The following is a 26,730-nucleotide window of genomic DNA, read 5'->3' as shown; positions in this document are numbered from 1 at the left end:
TGTTTTGTAATAAAGATAGATTGTCCAGAACCAGTGTTTTTGCCAGAAGTAACAATTCATGATATACTAACAGACTGTCAGATTTTAAGGGAGGTACAGAGAGAGAGAGAGAGAGAGAATTATTATTTAGGTGGTGACTAATGATATTAAATGATCACAACATGACTATCTGTTGGATAAACACAGGACCACGCTGAAAACATTCCACAAGTTACGTCGAGATAATCAACACAGAAAATGTAGATTATCTCAAGAGTTGAGGGAATCTGAAATTTTTATCAGCATGGCCTGCATTTGTAGGCAGAAGAAATCTATTTCTAGAAATGGTATTCATTTGAACAAAGGTCGTGCAAATATTTTTACCAGTATCATTGAGAATCCCTTAAGGGTTCAGGGAAACTGCTATTTAGGGAGGAGAAGACTAATTTAGATCCACGTTATCTGATGATATCGGTCAAAGTAATGCTTGCACTCACCTCATGAATTCTTGTTTGCTGCAACAACAACAACAACAACAACCGATGTTGATAAGATGTTCTGAAGGTAGCAATGTTTCAAATGAGGGGGAAGATAAAGCTTGGGATATAAACCTAAATAACTTCAATGGGTGTGTTAGGATAGTAAACTACAGAAGATTATTTAGTTTCAACTGTCTACAGTAATGTCAGGAGTGTTTTCAATAAAATGGTTGATTTTGAACTTCTGTTTGTTATTTTGTTTTTAGGAGTATTAGCAACTAAGGCCATATTGCTCCAGGGATATGCGGTGGTCATTCCCTGACCTTTCCGCATCCTCCGTATTTGGTGGTCATGGGCTCGAACCCCAGTCTAATCAAGAAGTGTGTGCTACACACTGCTGCTCCTGCCCACCTGGCTACGGAGGCACCATTTGAACTTATGGTTAGGACAACTAATGTTGATATAATAGGGTTAACAGAAACATTGTGCTACCTGAAAACTGGTGATGACAAGTTCTTACTACAGTATGTATAATGTATTTACTAAAGATATGGAAAACAGAAGTGGTGGAGGAGGGTCATGCTTATTACAAAAAACATCAGCCTGAGTGCAAAAAGTGCTTTTGCTGAGTCTGAAGTTACGTCTGCCAGCATAGAGTCTGTATGGTGTGATTAGTTGAAAACAACAGAACAATAAGAGTAGGAGTAATCTACAAACTAGAAGATTGTAAAGCATATGACAAGAATCTTTACATGCAGATGGAGTGGGCAAGCAAGTATGAATATCTTATTATGGGTTACTTTAATCTTCCCCATATGATTGGAATAAGTGGGAAGGAAAGTCATGATAGGAAAAAAAAAAAACTTTTTTAAATAAACCAGATGATTATTATTCGTACCAGCATGTTGGAGAAAGTACTAGAGGAGAGCATATTTTTGACCTCAACATCACTAATGAATCAGATGAGATCACAGGCCTTAAAGTGCAGGAACCATTGTAAGGAAGTGATCATGCAATCGTCAGTTGGAAGATGAAGAAAGATGTTGCAGTAGTTCAAGGTAAAAGCACGGCTTTTAACTCAGAAGAGAAGACTTTGGCAATTTAAGGAGCTATATGGCATCTATGAACTGGACAGATTGCCGAGGGATGGCGAATACATTTAAATTATGGAATACTTTTGAAGCAAAAATCACAGAAGCCATGAACTCATAAGTACCTTTTAAGAAAATATTACAGGAAGCGCTTGTTGAAATGGATGATTCTGGAGGTGGCTAGTGAAATAGAGTAGAAAAAGATAGCATGGGACAGATACAGAGCAATAAAAAGTACTTAAACCTACAACAGGTAACAGGTACAAGTTGATCTGTAATAGTACCACAAATAAGATCAGGGAAGTCAAGGCTGTGTATTAGAAAGTATTAGCTAAGAGAGCAAAGAATGAAAGAAGGAATTTTTCATGTATGTGAATTCAACAAAGAAGAAAGCTAATCAGATAGGAAACTTGCGCACTGGGTGGGGAAATGTCTTAGAATAACCCACCGATGTTGCAAAGGAATTCAATAGGTACATTGGTTTCTTCTGACGAAAGACCCATCATTTTAAGAAGAGGCAGTGCCGTATGAAATTTTAGTGATGTAATTAGAGATGATTGTTTATTAGAAAAACTTTTGAGCATAAAGGCAAGTAAGGCTCCCAGAGTTGATGGCACCTACCTTGCAATTTTGAGGGAGAGAGAGAGGGAGCGTATTTAACCATTGAGGGTAATTATGAGAGCATCGTTGGACTCAGGGGAAATTCCTTTTGACTGGAGAAGTACCACTGTATCACCAATACATAAAACCAGTTCTAAGAGTGAAGTTGGTAATTACAGCCTGGTTAGTCTGACTTCAGTGGTAGGAAAAATCTTAGAGGCAATGATTAAGTGTACAATCCAGGGTTGTTGTTGTTATTTGGTTTTTAGGAGCATTAGCAACTAATGCCATATTGCTCCGGGGATATGCGGTGGTCATTCCTCTAACCTTTCCGCATCCTCTGTATTTGGTGGTCACGGGCTCGAACCCTGGTCTAATCAAGAAGCGTGTGCTATGCACTGCTGCTCCTGCCCACCTGGCTATGGAGGCAGCCCCGGGGGAAGCCCCGGGGGAAGATGAAGTTACTGTAGAGTTGTTAAAATTGGGAGGAAGAGACATAACACAAAAACTGGCAAGGCTCTTCACAAAGTGCATTAGAAAAGGTGTGATGCCTAAGCAGTGGAATAATGCAATCATAGTTTTGCTGCATAAGAAAGGAGATAAATCAGAAATTGGAAATTATAGACCAATTAGCTTGTTATCCCATATCTGCAAGTTGTTCACAAGGGTCATTACTAACAGATTAGAAAGAATACTTGATGAGAATCAACCGAAAGAGCAAGCTGGCTTTAGGACAGGATTCTCAACTATGGATCACCTTCACGTAATATCACAGCTAATGGAGAGAGCAAATGAATATAAAACACCATTATGCCTGGCATTTGTGGATTATGAAAAGGCATTTGACTCCATACAACATAAGGCAATGTTTCGGGCACTGGAAAGACAAGGCATAGATACTCCATATATTATGATTTTGAAGAAAATATATGAGAGTGCTACATCCTTTATTAGACTAGACAAAGACAGTAGCAAATTTAAAATCGAGAAAGGAGTTCGACAAGGAGACACAATATCTCCGAAGCTGTTTACTGCTGCCCTTGAGGAAGCTTTCAGAAGATTAGACTGGTCGCAGAAAGGAGTCAATGTGAACGGAGAGTACCTAAACCATTTACGATTTGCAGATGACATTGTGGTCATAAGCCACGATCCCAAAGAATTAGAGGAAAATCTTAATCAGTTATGCACAGTTAGTAAGGATTTTGGACTAAAGATGAATATGACTAAAACAAAAGTAATGATGAACAAGTATGCCACGGAAAGGGAAATAATGATTGAAGGAGCAGTAATTGAAAAGGTGGAGTCATATACTTATCTGGGACAAGTTATTAGCTGTAATAATGATAAATGGCTGGAAGTCAAGAGAAGAATAAATTTTGGATGGATAGCATTCAGGAAATATAGTCACATACTGAAGAGCAATATCCCAGCAAAATAATGAATCAATGTATACTCCCCACCATGACTTATGGAAGTGAAACTTGGGCACTCACCAAAAGAATGGAAGAGAAGCTAAGAACTACACAGCGAAGAATGGAACGAATTATATTGGGAATCAGACTGTTAGATAAGAAGAGAAACACATGGATTAGGCAGCAAACTCAAGTAAAGGACATTCTTATCAAAACTAAAGAACTAAAATGGTCTTGGGCAGGACACATAGCTCGAAGACATGATGACAGATGGACTAAGAAAATAACAGAATGGTACCCAAGAGGAGCTAGAAGAAAACCTGGAAGACAAAGGCGGAGATGGATAGATGAAATTCATGAGTTTTTGAGTAGTAAATGGATGGCCAGTGCTCAAAACAGAAGGAACTGGAAAGTTGCTGGAGAGGCCTTCATCCTGCAGTGGATTGAAAATGGATGATGATGATGATGATGATGATGATGATGATGCAAGAAAGCAAGCTTATATAGCATCAGCCAAAAAAAAAACCCTATTTCACCCATCCTCCCACTCCAAATGTTTGTCAAATTCCACCTTGAATCTGTACATATATATATATATATATATATTTCCAAGTATGACAAAGCAAATATTAAATGTTATAATAAATATAAATATTATAATAAATACTAAGTAGTCACATAACCAATTAATGCCATCTAGGACGATTAAACATTACATCGGTCTGTATGAATATGAGTTAAGTTAAGTTAATAATGGTAAGAGTTTTTTAAGGTAAAATATGATATACTAGCTTATCAGGTAAACCATAAACCCTGGCGGGTACCCAACGTGACCTGGAAAAAATCAATCTATGCCATGACATAAGCAATAAATTATAAACATATATAAAAATACCATTAAAATGTTAGTTATGGCAATAAGATATGGTTCTATACAGATATATTGACGATTTGATAGTTTTTAATATGCCTGACTTCCTTACGGAAGCAATCAAATATTATCCGCCTGAATTAACATTAGAACGCACCAACACTAATAATTCCAAATCTGCTACCTTCCTGGACTTGGATATAAGGATAGATAACAATACCGTTCACACTAAACTGTATGATAAACGCAAAAATTTTCATTTTAATACTATTGACCTCACTAACTGGAACTCGAATATCTCAAAAAGGATACATCGCAATACTCTAATCGCGCAAAGCATCAGAAGAATACACATATGTAACCAGACAGATTATATTATAGATACACTCATTGAATTCAGATCCAAGCTTTTAGAAAATTACTTCCCACACCACATAATTACAAGATATATGTATAGAGCTATATTGATAGCAAACAACAAGGGGAATTATAACCTTAACGCACAGAGTATTATAGATAAAGTCCTAAACAGGCGCTAATATAACAGCCTTTGTAAAATTTTCGTAGGTGTTTCTTTGGCTTAGATAAATTTCGTTGGATATGTAATTATGTAAATAGTAGGCACTGCCCATGGAATAAGTTACATATAGCTTACTCGCATTAAAAACTTGTACCTATATTTGCTCCATGGGTAGGAACTTATTCTGTAAATTTCTATTATTACTTCGAGAGAGATACTTATTTGACGGCTTTTCTATGTGTAATACTATACAGTATATTAATTAACGGCAGAGGGCGCTGTATGTAATTATACTTATTTTATCACTTAATTTAACTATTACATTTCCTAGGGGGGGGGGGGCTGCGATTGGTAGTTATATATGCTACACGTGCCTATACACGTGGTTTTCTAGTACCTTGGCCATACGGTGGTAAGCATTCTAATTTTAATCTTAAAGCATTCTAATTTTAATCTTAAAGCATTCTAACCAGGATACCTTACTATAAGGTTACATCCTATGTTAATTATTTAATTATTTTGCTTTTTCTTTGCTGTTTAACTTTCACTTTCTTATCCCTATCTTTTCATACCTCATGAACTATTAGAGTATTCGAGGGGGATTGAGGTACTATATCTATTCTTATACCTTTTTCCGTTCGCCTTTGTTAGCTATAGCTCACACTGTTATTTTTGATTAGACTACCGTGACAGCATTTACTATCAACTGTGCACATATGCCTAACAATAAATATAGCTCTTTCTATAATTTTAATTTAATTTAAATTTTGGCTATCCGTCGGGCTAACAGTCATCTTGCCAGTTTACTGCAAAATTTGGGATTAATTAACCATTTGGCTCTAACTTACTACAAAATTTTATACTTTTGGCTCTAACTACTACAAATTTTATACTTTTGGCTCTAACTTAATACTATTTTACGTATATTTGGACATAGTTATGCTGGACGATGACTACAGAAACGGACTACAGAAACGGATTATGGTTTATACATTGTAAGGGTTAGCCCTTGAAAAAGTCCCTTGCAATGTATCTTATTGCCATAACTAACATTTTAATGGTATTTTTATATATGTTTATAATTTATTGCTTATGTCATGGCATAGATTGATTTTTTCCAGGTCACGTTGGGTACCCGCCAGGGTTTATGGTTTACCTGATAAGCTAGTATATCATATTTTACCTTAAAAAACTCTTACCATTATTAACTTAACTTAACTCATATATATATATATATATATATATATATCCAATATTTTAAATTAAATAAAATAAAACATAGGCCAGTAGTATGGCAAAAACTGCAGAGCGAAAATTAACATAAAAATAACCCAAATAAACAAACGAACAAAAAAAAAAGAATAGACATAAATAGTAACCCGGAAATCCTTATATAATTTCGAGTTTTAAATCCAATTAACAAAAACTGTACAAATTTTAGGATAATGCCAATTAAATATAAATTTAGCGGTACCCCCCCCGAGAGGTACCAGTTCCGAAAGACGTGAAATATCACCAAAAGAGGGTTGATGGAACTACCAAACGATAACAGAATCAAAATAAATTAAAATAAAAGAAACTGACCATTATGCCCCATATCGACAGAGGACCACGAGGCCAATAATGGTCATGGAATCGCTGCATTTCAATCGCTATACAAATCGTCGCCATGGTGAAAAGATTGAAGTACCAATTCACCCTCCCTCCTCCGATCGATCCACCAATGCAGAGGATTTGCACGGCGGTGCAAATCCTCTGCATTGATTATTTATTTAATTAATGCATTAATTATTTATTTATTTATTTATTATAATTTAACTTATGTTAATATTTAATATAATTCAATGATAGTGTATATATATATATATATATATATACAGTATATAGCTATATAATAACTATATATTTACTTATTTTTATTTGTTTACAACAAATAAAAATTTTCCTGAGATAAAATGCTCCCCCTCCATCAATATGATAACAAATAACTCTTAAATTTGGCAACGCATATATTATCAAGTCAATAAAAAATTAATGCAAATAGGTAAAACTCCAGTCATACATCACAGGATATCATTCAAGCATCTCTAAGAAGCCGAATACAAATTTGCTTGAAATAAAAAAAGTGATTAATATTTTGATCAAAACACATAAAACGTATTTGAACCTAGCACATATTTATTAAAACATATTAAACCTAACCTAAATTCCGATATTATAAATGTAAACATTAACATATAAAATAAAAATAATAACACTGCACGTGTTACGAGCACAAGTTTCAAACTTCAACCACGAACGCACCACCTCTGGAGGTAATAACTTTGATTTAAATACAAATAATATATAATCAAACGGACTATGCAAATTTCATGTTACAGCACACTAATGTTGGGCATTTCAAAATAAATTATAGTATGGATTTAAATTAAATAAGTGTATTCACGTTTTTTTTTTTAAAGGACAAATTATCTTACTCTTCTCCGTGTTACTCCAAACTGAATTTAATACGCTATCATGAGCTGGATTTAAGGACCAATTTCAACATAGTTTATTTGGATTTTAGAAAGCATTTGACTCAGAGCCTCATGAGAGATTACTATATAGATTTGAACAGGTTGGATTACTGGTAAGATTTTAAAATGGATTGCTGGTTGGCTGCAATGCAGAAGACAGAGGGTTGTGATTAATGAATATTCTTCAGATTGGTGTAACATTAGGAGTGGGGTCAATCAAGGATTGGTTCTTGGACCACTGATGTTTCTCTTTTCATAAATGAAATCAACGAAGGGATACAAGGTGTGATGTCAAAATTTGCAGATGACGTAAAGATTGGAAGAGTCATTAATGATCCATGCCAAACAGCACTCCTTCAGGATGGTGTGAAATGACTTCACAGGGAATGCCCATGGTGTCATATAGATGATTTATTGAATGTTATCCTGTAGTGATAGGGAGGTCAGATCTCACTGTATAAGGCAATTGTAAGACCACAATTGGAATACTGTGTTCAAGTATGGAGACATCTGAGAAAAAACATTGATCTTCTCGACTGGGCCCAAACACAGACAATTCAAATGATGAGATCTGCAGAAGGGCGACCGTATGGGGATTAGTAAAATGGGGATTGATGGGGATTAGTAAAATGAATGAAGCTTGAATTCTAACTATTATAAATAATTCTAGGGTTCATAAATTCAATTTTACAAGGGTTGAGGTTTAGATTACATTGTAGGAAGTTTTCTTTTAATCAGTGAATCATTGATTGCTGGAACAAGTTTCCCTCGAAGGTAGCTCAGGCTGATAATTCAACTAGGTCAACTAGAAAGTTATTGAGTTACCTGTGTGAGAAGGGAAGCATATAATTTGTATTTTCCTATCTACTTGACTTTTTTTTTTTTTTTTTTTCCCAGTGTAGCAAAAGCCTGTGGCTTTCTTGCTCTATACGGAAAACACTATTTAAAAAAAAAAAAAACTATCAGGTTCTTTATGATGATAGTCTGGCTCCGGTCTGCTGTTCACTGTTGATTAACCTGAACAGTTGGCAGGAATTATTCCAACTTCTTGGTGTGTAGTTTCATCCTGTACATTGTCACACCAATCTACAGCTTGATTACTTCGTAGTATGCTCACATGACTAACGTATTCATTTCAACTCACCACTTCATGTATTGTCTCTTTCTTCCTTCCTGGTTGGTCACTAGAGCAGTTGCATAAGAAGCACTTCCATGTCATTGATCAGAATAGTCTTGCCCTTCCGTTGTGATAACCACAATACGGACAGCACCATTAGCTCCACTGTCATCATTGCAAGTCTGACTCCAACTTTTCGAACTTAGCCTCCTTTCTACTTCTCATCTTCATCCAGCTATAGAGAATGAGTAGTTTAGCTTTGGATCTTGCATGAAGTGACGAGTTCAGAGCAACACCAGATGGCACCACTCTTTCTGTCTCAGCCATCACTTTGACCCTGCAGATGGCAGGTTTGTTGAGAAACTTTCATGATTTTTTCTTTCTCCCTCGCAATTTTTTTTCTTTGCAGTGGGATTTGAACTTGGATCCATCATTAAAATTTCAACATCCTAACCACTGGACTAATCGGAGCCTTATTATTATTATATTCGGCTTTATAGAATTTTTTCCACCCCATAACAGGTACCACATGCATGGAGTGGTTGGTTGTGTCCAGTTACTATTATAATTTTTACTACTGGTCGAGAAATTATCTTACTATTCTACAGGTGTTCAGGATTGTGACTTTCTGGAGTTCCATGTAAGTGTTTTCTAAGAAATCTATTGTTGCTAGATTCTTATGGAGGCTCTTTGGCACCGTGCCGGTGGTTGACATGATTGAGATGGCCTTTACTTTTCCCATATGCCACATATCTTTGACTTACTGATCTTTTCTGGAAGTTGCTGGTGTTGGGCACCGCTATGTAGATCAGGTAAGTAGCCATTTCCTTCTTGTCAATGAGGGTCATGTCTGGTCTGTTGTTTGGGATCATCTTGTCCGTTATTATGGCCTGGTTCCAATACAGTCTGTGAGTAGAGGTCTCTAGTATAACTTGAGGCACGTTCTTGTAATACAGTAAAGCTTCGATCAGGTGGTATTTTTGCACTAGTTTCTCATTTATTATCCTAATCTCCTGGTTATCTCTGTGAGTGTAATCTGTCTGGTGGTCACCCTGCATCCTGCACTGAAGTGCTGGATTATTTTGGGGCTAGGTGGCATCATGAACACATGTCATATGTTACTTGGGTGTCCTTAGCAATGTATTTCCTGAAGTTCCTAATGTTGATTACCTGGTGATGGCAAGCAGGAACCCTTCGGTCTCGGAATGAGCCCTTTTTTTTTTTTTAGTTAGGAACTACATAATGCACCTCACACGGTTTTTGCAGTACTTCGATCCAAGCCCGAGGCGGGATTCGAACCCACGACCTTTGGGTTGCCAGGCAGGCACTTTATCCACCCGGCCAGCCCGGTCAGCGGGAAAGAGCCTTCTGTTCGTGAGCCAAGCACTGGAAGCCATATCTATGTATTCTTGATGGAGGTCATTGTAGTGTCTGCCACGGAGTGTCTTCTTCACCCATCTTTCTGTTTTTGTTTCATCTGTTTGTGTCAGTGTGGTCTCCTTGTTGGGGTTGAGCATTGTGTGCTGTTTGTATATCTTTCTTATTGCTGGTAGATTGGCACTGGTTTCCCTAGGAGTAATCACTCAGGTTCTTAATCGCCTTCTCTTGTTCAATGAGGTCAGTCACTCCCCTTGCTCTATCTTTACAGGATATGATCGGTCTCTCGATGGCTAACTTCGGGTAGTGTTGGCAACTCTTAGTCAGCATTATCCTGGTGGATCTCCTCCATCTCGGAGTTGGTCTAATCTATGGTCCCAAAGGAGTATGTTATTGTTGGGCCTGCATAAGTGTTTATGGCTGTGACCATGTTCCCACCATTCAGCTTTGATTTTAGCAGGCTTCTCAATCTCTGTTGGTATTTCTCAGTCAGGCGGGCCTTGATCTCCTTGTGTGGTGGGCATGCATCATCCCTAGATATTTGTAGATCTCTCCCTCTGTCATGGCTTCAATCTCTTCACCAGTCTTCAGCTAGTAGTTACATCTGAATGGATGTCCTTGATGCAATCCATGGGTCCTGCATTTGTATAGGCCAAATTGCATCCTGTCAGTGCTGAACTCTTTGGTGACCCTGAGTAGCTGCTGGAGATGATTCCCAGTTGCTGCATAGAGTTTGATGTTATCCATGTACATCATTGATTGAGTTGATTCCCAGTTGCTGCATAGAGTTTGATGTTATCCATGTACATCATGGTTAATCTATTAGTCCTTGTATCCCCCAGTCTAGCAGTTTTCCGACCCACCTAACACTGCCTCGATAGAATCAGCAAACATTCTTGCACCCTTTCTATTTAAGTGTATCCCATCCCTGTAGAAGCAGTCTCTCCTGTTAACAAGTACAGACCAGGCTGAAAAAAATTCTACCCCTGAGCCTTGCACAATCTTTCCAGGGCCGAATTGATCAACAGGGCTCTCATCATATACTCCCTCCTATCGTGTCTGGGCAGAATTGCAGACACTTTCAAATTCAACCCTAATTCACGGCTTTTTTTCAACAGTGACCTGTACTTGTTAAGTAATTCCGCTGGTCTCCTACTCTTAATATCATTAGTCCCTTGGTTACAGACCAGTTTATATCTATCATAGGCTTCCATGTTACCTATTAATTTATATATATCCTTCAATAAATTCTTCAATATTTCTTATATATAAATCCCTCAATAAATTTCTTCAAAAGACTGCCATCTCCAGGAATTTTTTTTGCACACATCATCAATAGCCATTCCAAAAGTACCTTTTCAAGATTCAGATACTTTGCCTGTCGTGCTCGAATCCTACCCGGTGCAACAGATTTCTCTAAACTTTCAATCTTTTTCCAATTCTTCAGAATAGTGAACAGAGTACTTTTAGGAATGCTGAACTGTTTGGTGATGTCAGTCTTAGAATGCACACCATTATCTACAAGCTTGCAAAATCCTAATTTTATCTGCGATTAGCAAAGCTATCCACTTCCTTGGAGCCAAGTAATAAACATACACTAGAACTAATGAAATTAACTTCTAGCTGATGTTCATTTCATTACTGCACTATGAGAAGAGTGTGGTAATCTTAACAAATAGTTTCTCACTGTTAGGCTGCAAGCTCATCAATTACTTCGATATATTTGAAAATATTCAGATTTTATTAGTAAAAATTTAGATTAAGAGGTAGAAATTTATGGCCGTGTATATGTAAGGGCGGCACCTAGAATATTTGTTCAACTCTGCCTCATATCTCTGTGAAGAACAATATCACTACAAATGGGACAGATATGTATGTGATGTAGGTTTGTGTGTATTATGTTTGTTCTGGACTCTTGGCTACCCAGAAGCATCAGTCACCTGGACAGATGATTCTGGGTACTCATCCACACCACAGGAAGGTGGGTCAATCCCAGTAAAACATGTACCATCTCGAAAAAGACGCTGACCCACCTGGTGTTGTCAGCAGGTGGGCCAGGAACCTCTGGGGGGGCCCATTCCAGAGGGAAGGAAGTAAAAAAAAAAAAAAAAACACCTACCATGGTGCAGGTTGTGAAAAAAAAAAAAAAGTGCAGGTAAAATAAAAAGGTGAAGGTAAAAAAATAAATCAAAATAATAAATAAAATAAAATAATAAAAACTAAAAATTAATAAACAAAAATATTAATAATAATAATAAATTAATTAAATAAAATAGAAAAATAAAAAAAAAGCTAGTGGTGCAGGTAAAAATAAAATAAAATGAAAATTAAAAATAAATAAATAAAATAAATAATGAACAATATAGGAAAAATAAAATTAAATTAAAATTAAAAATAAATAAATAAAATAAAAAAATCTGATAAATATGGCAAATTTGCCAAAAAAAAAAAAACTAACTCAAATAAATAGAAAAATATATAAAATAATGAAATTTTAAAAAAATAAATTTTAAAAAATAATAATAAAATAAAAAAAATTTGAATTTAGCCTTCCTTTTCACAAGTGTGAAATCTAGGCTGTAGAATTGTTTGTCTGGTTTCGGTTGGCATTAGCATACAAGGTCTTTCACCGGGTAAAAATGCCAGATGCAAAGGCCTGCAAAGAAGAAAGATTGTCTGGAGTCTGGATTAGTTGATCCACATGGTTTGGGGAGAAGTTGGGATTCCTCTCTGAAGTTGATCTCTGAGATCCTCGTACAAGTGGCAATCAAAAAAGAATATGGTAGAAGAGGTAGCGAGAAGCCCCAGTTGGTATAGCTTTTCATTCAGGGGCCATGGCCGGTCACCAAGAAGGACGTCGCAAGACTGAGAGAGAACCAGGATCTTGCAGTTTTGGTCATTGCAAACTTTACCCCGGGGAGTAATCTTTTGGTTACTGTGTCTTGTATTCCACTTGACTTGCCAGATGTTGACCAGTTCGTTGTAACATTGTGTTTTTTCACGCTTATCATCTGCAGTGAGATTAAGCTCAATATTCAGAATACAGGTTGGTATTTTCTTTCTGATCCTGAAGCAGAGCCCCCTTGATTTGTTTACTTGTTGTAAACAAATCAAGCGGGAGAGTTCCCGCAATTACCTGAATAGCTGCCATGGAGACAGTCCTACATATTCGGTGGGTGGCCAGAATCATTCCTCTTTGAATGGAGTTGAGTTTGTTTCTCATTTTTATAATAACTGCATGGTGGAACCATATACCAACAGCATAAGTTTGTTTGTTTGTTATTTGGTTTTTAGGAGCATTAGCAACTAAGGCCATATTGCTCCAGGGATATGCGGTGATCATTCCCTGACCTTTCCGCATCCTCTGTATTTGGTGGTCACGGGCTCGAACCCCGGTCTAATCAAGAAGCGTGTGCTATGCACTGCTGCTCCTGCCCACCTGGCTACGGAGGCGCCTTGGCATAAATTACAATGGGTAGAAATACTGCTTTGTAGTATAGTGATAACGTTCTCTTAAGCAAACCCCAATCACTTTGAGAGACTCTGAGAACAGAGACAGAAAACCTTTAACTTTGGTGCTGAGGTGTGGAAAGAAGCAGAGTTTGTGGTCAATAGTGACCCCTAAGACCCTTGCTTGTGTAACTAAAGGCAGATGCACACCAGAGATCTTGAGTTGCAGGGTCTCCGCAGGTCAAGTTTGTTTTTGAAGATCATCATTTTGGATTTAGCTGGATTTATGTGGAGCTTGTTTAACCAGGTCCAGATGGAGAGATTGGACAAAACATGCTGAACATTAGCTTCCAGAGCAGAGCATGAGTTTCTAGACACGATGATGGCGAGATAGTCCACAAATGCCACAATTTTTGTGTTGTCAAAGGAACTGCCAAGCCAATTTTGGAGAACCATGTTCCAGACCAGGAGTCCCAGGATGGAGCTCTGAGAACAACTCCGGTAGACAGGCCTTGAATATATAATGAATATAAAATAGCATTAGATTAATGAGAAATTGGCCAGGACCAACCATTAGGACCTTATAACGTATTAGGACATTAAAAAGAGGGTCGCTATAAAAAGATCCCCTGTAATTTTCTTTTTTTTTTTTTTAATTTGTAGTTTTTGAGCTTGGGAGAAAGCTATTTCCTTATGATTCAGTAGAATATACATTTTGTTTTTTGTTTTTTTTAATTGAAAAATTAACAAGTATAGTTCGGTGTACAAGAGTAGTTATTTATATACAAGGGTAGTGAGGTTTTAAGTTTACAGTATTTCAGTTAGTCGCAACAAAACTACAATCCCACAACTTGCACTACACTGTCAACAGAGTTAGTTGATGATATTGCTAATGCCAGTTCTGTCAAATTATGGTTGCTAGTATGGCAAACCAAAGGATCCAAAATGGTATTGTCAAATAAGCAATCAGTATAGTACATAAAACAGAAGGGAAGCAAGAGCTGCATTAAGAGTCTGTCTTAGTGTCTGTAGGCATATGGTACAAACAGACAGAGGTCATGAGCAAGGACTGCCAGTCAACCTAGTAGCAAACCTAGAAAGGTGACCAACAAGAGAAGGGTAGACAGTAGTAGCACAGAGCAGAATATAGAGCTGCTAGTTGATGCCAGAGACCAAGTCACAGAAGGAATGAGCCTACTCGGAAGGAAGGCCAATCTAGGGAAAATTTACAAGAGAAAGGATAAATTAAAAAACACCTGGGGGGCTCATGCTACAAGGAACAAGAGGTGTATGGAGAGAGAGAGAGAAGGGGGGGTATAAGTGTGACAAGAGGGAGTATAACAGAATGGTAACATTTAAAAAGTTACAGGCATAAAGGGCATTGGATGGGGCTGCAGCAAAAGTGATCCAAGGGAATTGTAAACATGATTACAGCAGACAAGCTGAAGCGTGATCAAACTTATTTCCACTATAAGTCAGCAGGAACTTAAAACAGTATCTTGGGAAGAATCAGTTCAACCGATTCTAGATAATATCAAGGATGTTAGAATGGGCCACATAGTCATACAGTTGAGGAGGTGGAATTTACAGGAGAGTGATATAAATGAATTAAAGCTACAAGATCTGGGTAAGCTCCCAGTGATGGCTTTCTCAAAGTAAGGGTGATTAACATATGGAAAGCAAAACCACTCCACCCCAAAGTTGTCCCAGGCAGCATTTGGATGTTCTGCTATGCATGCACCTAGTCTACGGCATAACCACCAGTGTAGTGTTTCCATACTGGCAATCAGCCTTATAGAACAAGTTCTGAACCTATACTGAAGGGACTATTTTGATATTCCTCCCACTTGAATGGTAAGAGAAGGTGAAATGGTGGGATGGGGTGGTCTATGTGGAAATTCTGACAGAGGAGTTGTCGCAATACATCTGAATGGTTCTGCTAATGCTAAATGCACCAATCGATCAATGCCTTATCACTGTGGGAGTGTTTGCATGTGTCAATGAAGATGAGAACTATGCCACTGTTCACATATACTCCTATCAAGATCGTCCATGCTGGACAGGACAAAGCTAAGACACCTGACTAAATTGATCCAAAATCTGCCACTCCTCACTGGACCAGCATGGCAGATTATAGTCCATTCCCTCAACATGGCTTCACAACCAAATAAATGGACCTCTTTCCCTGGAGGCCTGCAAGCTACTACCAACAGCAGTGGAAAGACCAGCTCAATGGTTAAGTGGGGTCCCAGGCAGCATTTGGATGTTCTGCTATGCATGCACCTAGTCTACGGCATAACCACCAGTGTAGTGTTTCCATACTGGCAATCAGCCTTATAGAACAAGTTCTGAACCTATACTGAAGGGACTATTTTGATATTCCTCCCACTTGAATGGTAAGAGAAGGTGAAATGGTGGGATGGGGTGGTCTATGTGGAAATTCTGACAGAGGAGTTGTCGCAATACATCTGAATGGTTCTGCTAATGCTAAATGCACCAATCGATCAATGCCTTATCACTGTGGGAGTGTTTGCATGTGTCAATGAAGATGAGAACTATGCCACTGTTCACATATACTCCTATCAAGATCGTCCATGCTGGACAGGACAAAGCTAAGACACCTGACTAAATTGATCCAAAATCTGCCACTCCTCACTGGACCAGCATGGCAGATTATAGTCCATTCCCTCAACATGGCTTCACAACCAAATAAATGGACCTCTTTCCCTGGAGGCCTGCAAGCTACTACCAACAGCAGTGGAAAGACCAGCTCAATGGTTAAGTGGGGGGTAAGAATCAGCAGGCTTGGTCAGGCTGCTCTTTAGACTTTAGACATTGGAATGCTTAACATTCAATCTATGAAACAAACTCACACCTCGAAGAACTATAACAGAAGATGAAAAACATAAACTGGGACATCATCAGTTTATGTGAGATTTGAAGAAAAGGTGAAGATTTGGTCAAACTAGAATCGACATTGGCTGGACTACAAAAGGAACAAATAATGGATGGTGTGGTGGAATTGGGTTCCTGATTCAACCATAAAAGTAGAAAATATTCCCAAAAGAACTGCTTTCTGTGCTATTAAGCTAAATACTCACTATTCAGATACTCCTCAAATTATTCACTTATGCTCCTACAAGTAGGCATGGTGATGACGAAGTTGAAGAATTTTTGTGAAGACGTATTGTGCCTTTACAAGCAGGGTGACTACCACTATAAAATTGTAATGTAAGAGCCAAAATGGGGAAAGATTTGCGGGTCTATATGGAACTGTGGCAGTCTACTAATTGAATTTGCGGAGACACAAAATTTGTTCATTATGAATTCATTCTTCAAGAAAAAGGCCCAATGAAAATGCTGTGCGATTCACTGACTGCTCAGTCTTGAATCGTTTTAATGCTGGAAGTGACCATCGGTTACTGAGAGCAAAAATCAAAATTAACTGCAAGAAAGAATGAAAGAAACTGGTCAAGTCAACTAAAGTGAAGAAGATTAACACTAACGAACTATTGAAAAATTGTCAAAACTTTGAACCAAAACTGTCCGATTGTTTTCTTGTGTTTTGCAAGACTTTCCTGACACAGATATTTCAACCAATATCAACAAAGTCATTGAAACTATTGCAGACACTGCCGATGCCCTAGCACCTACCGTAAAACTATTTTCATGATGAAATGAAGCAAAGTGATAACAAAATAAAAAAGGTAGAATATGTAGAAATGTGCATGATCACAAAAAAGCACATTAAAGAATGTGCTTTTTTGTGATCAAGAGTTTGTGCAATTTGATAGAGGGTTGAATGTCCAAGGTTTGATGAGGAGGTCTTATTACCAAAAATTTTGTTTTTTCAAAGCTGAGTGCTAATTTATTATCGTGCAACCAAGTTTGTAAATGAATTGCATCCTGTTGTAAATCATTCGCCATTTTTGTTAGGTTCTTTCCTATTGTATATAAGATTATATCATCTACATCAATTTTTATAAAGAAGTTCTTAATTACTTTGAATATGTCATTTATATAGATGTTGAACATGATTGGCCCAGCATGAGTGCCCTGAGGTACTCCTCTCTTTACATTATAAGATTTTCCCTTTGTATTTTCTACTTCTACTGTTATTTTTCTCTTGGTTAAATAATTTGCTAGGAATTGATTGAGTCTTCCCCTTATACCATATTTCAGTAATTTCTGTTGCAATATTGGGATATCAATTAGGTCAAATGCTTTGGTCAAATCTATAAATAAAATCAATATGAAGTTATTGTTGTTTAAATGTAAGTTTAGAGAGTCTACTAAGTTCTCTAATAATGTCTGTGTGCTCTTGCCCTTCTGATATGAGAATAGAGAGTTGTTTAACAGTCCATATTGATGTAAATATTTACTTTTATATGGAAAAATATATAATTTTCTATTATCTTATTTAAAACTGACTGTATTGTTATTGGTCTGTAAATGCAAAAGTCATCAGGTGGTCCCTTTTTATATATAGGAATTATCTTAAATGAGAGTAAATTTGTAGGATAGCTTCCCGACTCTAACATCCGTGCTATTAGCTCTACCAAGAGAAATGAGAACTGTTCTTTGTTTCTCTTTACCTCGGTTACTGTAATACAGTCCAGTCCGTACGATTTCTTGTTCTTTAATTGTTCTATAATTTTAAGAATCTCTGTATAATATGGAGCTAAAACTACACAAGAGTTCATTATCTGAGGAAGCCTATCTTGTTGAGTAAAGGAATCTTGACAATAATGTATTAAATATCTGTTGAGATCTAATACAGCTTTGGCAAACCTATTTGCAGCCTCATATTGTTTGTTTGCACCAGAAATCTGTTCTACTAGTGTTTTAATTTGGTTTCCCCTTGACTTTTTCTTCCTTGTACTTAACATGTTATTTATAATGCTTCATCTATCCTTTTGTATTATCTGTTTATCCATGAAAATATGATTGTAATAAGTGTTTTTTTGCTTTTTTATCATTCTTTGTTCTTTCTTTGATGGGCAATTTCTATAATGCCTGAAATTTCTATAATGCCTTTGTACCATTAGTTCTTCTATTTCTTTAGTCATCCAAAGTTTCCTAAGCTTAATCTTGCTACTCCCAGTGTTTGTGTTGTTGGCTGTGTGATTAACTTTTCTCTCTGTTTTAAACCTCGAATTGTTTATAATTTGTATTATCTTATTTGAAAAAACATTTACATTTGTTGTGTAAGATGCTTGATCTTGTATTAACATGTTTTCTATGTTCTGTTTCAGTTTACCTGTTGATAAATAATTTTTCTTCGTAGCATTTGTTAATTTTATATCTTCATATGGATGTTGTTTTGTATACATATCTACTATTAGTATACATGTTCTGTGATCTGAAAGTTGATTTAATAGTATGTAGGAATTAGCATACTTCAACTTGATATTTGTAATTAGGTGGTCCAAACAAGAGCTGACTGTTCTATTACCCTCCATCCTTTGTTGCCTAGTTATTCCAAATAAGGTATGTTCAAATCCATAACTGTTTAAGATTGCAGAGTATCTGGGTATCACATTATCAGTTCCATCGGTTAGTAAATTAATATTAAAATCTCCTACTAGTATGGTCTTATCTGTTTGTATGTCGTCCTATTGCAAAATAATGTTTTCTAATTCAATTAAGAAGCTGTTTATTGAATCTGATGGTGGCCTGTAAAAAGCACAAATCATGAATGTGTTTTCTCGGTCTTCTCCTAATAATTTGACACAGCAGTTTTCACAAGACTGAGTTAAGTGGTAAACCTGTATTGCCCTAAAGTATGTTCTATAGTATATTATTATTCCTCCACCCCTTCTCAACTCTCTCAATATATAGACCTTATCATAATCTTGTATGTTATAATTGGAAATTTCATCACTTTTTATGTTAACCTCTGTTAAAACTATACATGAGATATATTCTTTCATTGCATTTATATATTGCAAGAAGTTAAACCAATTTTTTCTTAGTGACCTGATATTTAGAGCAACCATAAAGAACTGTTTTTTATCAATTATAACAGCTTGAATATTTTGATTATTTATAAAATGTAAAGGTGAATTGAAAATCTTTGATTCCTCAAAAAGCATACCTGATGTCTTAATTTTACCTTAAATCTAGATTTCTGGAAATTTCAATTATTCACAATAAAAGAGAATATTTTATAAACTGCAAATCCTTTGAACTCTGAATTCTAATGGCTCTTGAAGATTCATTCTTCTTCATATAAATTTTGCCATGTTTTAGCCATAAAAATTTGTAACTGTGAGTTCTTATTAATTGTTTTGTTTCCCAAAACAATTGCTTGAGGTGGGCTGTTAAGTGGTCATTTATGTAGATTGGGCTCTTGCTATTGTTCTGATACATATCTTTTGCTGTTAGTCGGATCTACTTTGCCTTTCTCATCCATTTTTCCTTTGCCACATGGTTTGAAAACTTACAATAATAATAATAATAATATGGCAAGTTTCTTCTTGCATAATTTTTCCAGTAATAATACTAATTTAATTCTTTACTAATGTCAAATATAGCAGTAGCTGTATTGGCTTTACAAAATTCTATAAAATATATTTCCCTTTTTAATATCTTATTGGAAAAATATTAAGAACACAAATGAAAAAAATTATTCTTTATAAAAATTACCTTGACAACAAGGAAAATATCTGATGATGTATAAGTAACATTGAAAATACAGGATCTGCTCAGTGTAGAGATATCTTGATAACATACATGTCCAGATAGCATTCTTTTCAGTGGTTCTGAATTCATATCGAAATAAAAGTTCTCAGATATCTACAATGGGAAAATAAAGGGAAATTAGAAAGTTACTATACTGATATGAAGAAGGAATGAAGTATGGAGAAAATAAATAGGTAACTAAATGTTGCTTACTTGGTGTTCCACTCTGTTCTAATGCTATGAAAGAGAAGGCCTACTGAGTGAGGTTATATGCTGTTTTTTTGCTACAGTAGTATTACTGTGAAACATTTGCCTCAAAAAAAAAAAAAAAAAAGTCTCAACTTGTACAGTAGCCATAAATAGCTTTCAGGCAAACTGTGAAAGATGGTTTTGCAACAATAAAACTGTATACAACAGGCCAATTAGCCAAAACCTATACATTTTAGGCCAATATATAGGCTTTTAAAAATAGCTACTGTATCCAGTCGTGATTAGGTTTGCATGCTGTTTCATTTTATTAATTTTAATAAGATATTAACAAAAAATAAATAAAATGAAATAAATAAAAAGTTTATCCAGAAATTTTTTTAAATGACATAATTTCTTCTTCTTTTCTTCTAATTTCTGCATGCAGCTTTTCTGGATGATGCATAACAACTAGCAAATATCATCTGTCCAAGCTCCAAACAGTTAATCAATGAAATTCCCTCAGCATCCCAAAATATGAAGCCATGACTTGGCTAGTAACTGGTTAAACATGAAACTTCTTTATAGAAGGATATCCATGGTGCTTTCACTGTTTTGTTTTGATTGTTGTTTTTTTTTTTTTCATGACTGAAGTAATGATGCCAGGCTCAACTATAGTAAAAAAAAAATTGTCCACAAAAAAAAGGAATCCAGCTCCTTATTTAACTTTTCAGAAATGTCTCTAAAAATTTTACTACCATCTGTTTCTGATCAGGGTCAGTAAAAGATAAAAACCCATCTTGCTGATAAGTTTTTCATACTAAATTGTTTGGCCAATATGCAAAGGTTTTGTTTATGTTTACCATAAAAATAAACATTCCTTGTTGCCTCAACTGCAGCCAGGATTAAAAAGGGTGGAATAGAGAAACAGGCGATTATAAAATCAAATTTTTGGGGTAATGATGCGGTAAGGAGGATTGCATCATCAGACATAACCTTGACAATGTTATTCAATTCCATGGAACAGTTGGGGAGCACAACATACTTTTGCCATCAAGGCAGTTAACAAAAACGACAGTTACAAAGCAGCCTGACATTTATTTTGCATTCATGTTAAACTTAAGTAGTGTACTATCAGCTCATGCAATTAAAACATGGTATGCAATTTTCAAGAAACTAGTTCTGCTCTCAAAAAAAAAAAAAAAAAAAAAAAAAAGAAACCTCTGAGAAGAATAAAACATAGCAGCTGGTAAGACCACTTTCACATGAATTTCAAAGAATTCTGCACGCTGGCATGCATGCACTGTCATTAAACTTAGTAAATAGGAGTGCATGATGAATATTGTGCCAGGATTAAAATTTCCATTCTTAAAAAGTAAGGGTTCTACAAGAATTAAAACCTTATGATTTCCATACCTGTAAAAAAATTTTGTCAAGAAATTCTAATTCAAATGGATCATGATGAAGTATTCATTCACAATCTTTGGAAGTGAAGCTCACTTTCATCTAAATGGTTTTGTGAATAAACAAATATTTTCATAATCAGAAGAAAACCCTCACCAGTTCCACCAGCAACCATATCATTTCCTTTACTCCTTGATTTTTCATAAGCATATCATCTCCAGGAATGGCAAGATTTCTTGACCTCCAAGGTCCCCAAGACTTGTCAGCATGTGACTTTTTTAAAGCAGTACTTAAGAAGGAAGACAAATTCTCATCACTCACACAATATTTAAACATTGAAAGAAACTGCTGGAATTCCTCTGGAGACTCTACATTATATCATGGGACATATGCATTGAAGATTAGAAAAATTCAGAACAGACATAGAGGTCACTTCAAAAGAAACATACTATATACTTCAAGATTGCATATTTGTAAGTTGCCAAATACAGTCTTTTTTTTAATTAATGACTTTTAAAATCATCTGTTTTGTAGCTTCACTCTGTATAATTCACATTTGCAGACAAACTATTAGCCATAACTTCTGCCCATACATTCTGATGGTTCATATGCATCATCATCTAAAGAAAAACGTGACATTAACTTCATACTTCATACTTTTCCAACTCTTTCATTTATTTTGATAAACAAACGTGACTCTATTATTTGGCAAATTCTCTGATATAACATGAAACACATACTCCATTCAAAGCCATTACAATCTCACAGGACATTAGAAGAATTCAAAGTCTTCTTGATACCATCTCTGTGCTCCAGAACTAACTATTCTTCTGTGCTACTTATCAACATTATTATTCTACTGGTGAATTTTCTTTTGTATGAAAATTTGATGGCATCCAGCCAATTCCTAAAAACAGTGAGAAATCTCTCTATTCCAATTATTGTAGTAGTAGTAGAGGCATGTGAGGCAGGAAACAATCTCATCTAGAATCAGCCAAAAAAAATTTGCACATCCATTACCTCTAAAAGTTTGCCAAGTTCCTCCTTGGATTTATTTAAGCTATCAACTTCCACAACAACAGATGGAAGTTATCAACTACCCGCTGGCTAAACACAAATTTCCACACATCTAATCTACAACTGTCTTTCCTCAATTTGAATTTATGCCCCCTCGGGTTCGTAATCTGAGCAAGAGGAAGAATCCCATCAGAATTGAGCCTGCTCAACCCATCCAAGGCCTTATACTCTTCAATCAGATCACCTCGCAGGTGCATAGTCTCCAGATGCGGCAATTTGCAAAATTTAAGTATTTCTTGGCAAGAGGACCCATTCGTTCCCCTCACCAATCCTGTTATCCTCTCTACTCACTCAAGTAACTACATGAATCGGGTGCCTCTGTAGCCAGGTGGGAAGGAGCAGCAGTGCGTAGCACACGCTTCTTGATTAGACCAGGGTTCGAGCCCTTCACCACCCAATACAGAGGATGCGGAAAGGTCAGGGAATGACCACTGCATATTCACGGAGCAATATAGCCTTAGTTGCTAATGCTCCTAAAAAACCAAATAACAAACAAACAAACAAACATCTACATGCATCCAGATCTGTATGCAGTAGTCAAGGCATGGCCTGACCACTGCCTTATATGAAGCGAAAATAACCACTTTTCCCTAATAGCAAAATTCCTGTATATGATTGGCAAGACCCCATGACCTATTCTGGCAGCCCGTCTGCACTGCTCAAAGGACTTCATATCTGACTGCACAATTACCCCCAGGTCTTTTTCATTTGCTACCACCCTAAGGGTAGTACCTCACACTGTTGGTATGTTTCTCTGGAGTTAATTCTACCCATACGTAGTCCTTTCCATTTCTCAATGTTAATTTTCAGTTGCCACTTCTCAGCCCATCTGCCCAACTTTTCTAGATCCTGTTGCAGTAGCACACTACCATTACTGTCATTAACAACCCTGCCAAACTTCGTATCGTCTGCAAATTTCAGCAATAAGTCCAATTTACCCTCATCAATATCATTGATAAATATACAAAACAACAGTGGACCCAACACAAAACCCTGGGGAACACCACTAATAACATTAGTCCACAAAGAGCAGATTCCATTGATTACCACCTGTCTTCTCCCACTCAACCACCCTTTTATCCATTGTAGCAATTTACCTTTAATACCATACTGCTCCAATTTGTACATAAGTCGTCCATATGCAACAGTATTAAAAGATTTCCTGAAATCCAAGTATATGATATCAATATTATTTTTGCATCCAGTTCCTTTGTAACCACACAATAGTATCCAATCAAATTTGTCAGACAAGACATTCCCACAACAAACACCAACTGTGTCTGAATGATTAGTGCAGTCGTGTCTAGATGATCCTGCAATGTTTCTTTAACCAGTGACTCCATTATTTTTCCCAGAACAGAAGTTAAATTAACAGGTCTGTAATTACTCGTGTCACCCTTTGATCCCCCCCTTTGTGAATTGGGGATACATTTGCACATCTCCAGACTGTGGGTATTTCCCCTGAGTCGAAGGATGCTCTTATAATTATGGCTAAGGGTTTGCTTAGTTCCAATGCCGCCTCCATTAATATAACTGGATAGATCTTATCCACCACAATGCCTTTCTTATGTTTAACTTTAACAATTTTCCTTCCACTTTGCTCTCAGTTATTACAAAATCATTAAGCTCCCTGTTAGAGTTTAATAGGCTTCTGTCATCCACTTCCCTACAGGATTCCTCAGGTGTGAATGTAGATGCAAAATACTCATTTAGTTTGTCAATTATCTGAGCAGGATCATCAAGAGTTGAAACATCAATATCAAGTGGACCAATCTGATTCATCCCCTTCCTTCTAGAGTTTATAAAATTAAAGAAGATTTTTTATAATCTGCCTTCGCTTGCCTAACCTCCTTTGTAACCTGATTATAGACTAGTTTATATTTACCAATGGCTTCTGTTTGCCTGATAATTTATTTGCATCCCATGCATTTTTCTTCTCTGCCACGAGTCTCATTATTTCATCTGATATCCATTTAGGCCTAAATCTTGAACAGTATTTCTTAAACGGTATGAAAAGCCTAGTAGCATACATGATTAATTCCTTGAATGCTTTTCATTTAGAATTTGCTATTGTTAACATCATGAGTTGGTCCCACTGAATAGAATTTAAAAATTGTCTGAGACCACTGTAGTCACCTTTATGACAGCAAAATCCCTTCATTTTACCACTGATGGTAGTTATATCTTTAAGTAAATCGCAGTTCAATGCACTGTGATCACTGCCACCTAGTGGTTCCTTTATCCACAAATTCTTAACACACGAATAATCACTGCTGATAATCAGATCAATAGTATTACTCCCTCTGGTTGCCTCTTGGGTATGCTGATGTAGAAAACAATCACCCAATACATCCATAAAAGTCTTGTTAATGTGCAAGTGACCAACCACAAGTTTCAGTCAATATCTGGAAAGTTAAAACCCCCCATTACAAGACATTCTAATTTATTGGCCCACTCGAGTTCTCTGCACAATTGTTCATTGTACTCATCAGAGTCATTAGGCTTATAATACACTCCTACTCTCATTTTCCCTTCCCCAGTGTTTATGTCACACCAAACTGACTCAGTGTTGCACTGTTCATCTATATCATCAGGATGCACTTCGTTAGATTTTGTGTGTTTCTTAACTAATAGCATAACCCCTCCTCCCTTCCTGTCCTGTCTATCCTTTCTGTAAACATTGTATTCCCCAAATTTTTCACTGCTTATATCTGTGTGACACCATGTCTTTGAAATCCCAACAATATCCACAGACCAGTTAGTTTAACTTCTGTTCCAGGGAAAATAATGGAGTCACTGATTAAAGATGAATTGCAGGATTATCTAGACAAGACTGCAGTAATAATTTAGACACAGCATGGGTTTGTTAAGGGAAAGTCTTGTCTCACAAATCTGATTGGATACTATGATGTGGTTACAAAGGAACTGGATGGAAAAAATAATTTTGATATCATATACTTGGATTTCAAGAAAACTTTTGACTGTTGCACCTGAAAGACTACTTAAATTATGAGAGAAAACCCTCATACCATTATTGTAAGACAAAGTCTTTCAATGCTCAATTGCGTATAAATGTATTCTTATGTGAATTAGTGTACCATGTTAATTAAATCAATTTATGATTTTTTAAAAAGCTATGTATTAAAATCATCATGTATTTAATACTCATATCCAACCTAGCGCATCAAGAAGATTTGTGGAAAGTCAACAGCTATCAACCCCCCTCCCCAAACCAACCAATAACATATGCTAATATGAGAATTAAAATCGTCTTGATAATCTTGACACCACGAAATAAATATACATCAATTTACACATAATTTAAACTTTAAAATTGTCTAACACTTCCTTTAAGGGACTAGCTTATTCAGATAGATCGTTTCCTTGTTCACAAGAAGTCAAAAGTGGATTGCAAATGATACCCTCCCCCTTTGTTTTATTCAAACTTTTTCGTAACCTAGCACAAGATTATTTATACTGACCAATGTATGAACTACTGTTTATACATGCACGTTAGAGTCCACGAATCCGAGATATTGTGAGGTCTACGTAAATTAATAGAATCGGGATTTAATCTAATTTCCAATGTTTCTGCAATTAATAACTTAAAAGTATTCCTGTTGAGTATTCAGGACCTTCGGCTCATCAAAAAGGAACAAGGCCCATCATTAACAGCACGAGATGCTAGTTCTGAGGCATCTGTCCTACCTGCCCTAACCAATGCCACATGCTGTTGTATCCTCATTGAAAGTGGATTCTGGGTCGAGCCAATATAGGCTGAATTGCACCTGCCACAAGGAATATTGTAAACAATATATTGTGTACTTCCATGGTTGTAACGGTATCAACCCTTCTATGCTTCAGTACAACTTTCAGTTTACTCATGGGGTGTGGAACTATTTTAAATTAAGTGTTCTTGAAAATGTTAATGAATTGTCTGTACCAATGCTGTATTATATAGGGAACT

At 36.3% G+C, this 26,730-nt stretch overlaps 1 protein-coding gene across 1 annotated transcript in view; it reads right to left on the bottom strand.

Moving 5' to 3' along the window:
- Nucleotides 1-26,730, bottom strand: part of Zir (dedicator of cytokinesis) — an 869,757-nt gene that overhangs the window by 747,487 nt on the left and 95,540 nt on the right. The window contains 1 exon segment of the mRNA XM_090382918.1: nucleotides 20,061-20,210. Coding sequence (XP_090239044.1) covers nucleotides 20,061-20,210 — 150 coding nt within the window.

Source organism: Mastigoproctus giganteus, chromosome 10 (assembly GCF_048544385.1).
Source record: "Mastigoproctus giganteus isolate SK-2022 chromosome 10, ASM4854438v1, whole genome shotgun sequence".
NCBI lineage: Eukaryota > Metazoa > Arthropoda > Arachnida > Uropygi > Thelyphonidae > Mastigoproctus > Mastigoproctus giganteus.
The sequence above is the reverse complement of the archived record's forward strand: the minus strand, read 5'-3'. Positions and strand labels throughout refer to the sequence as shown.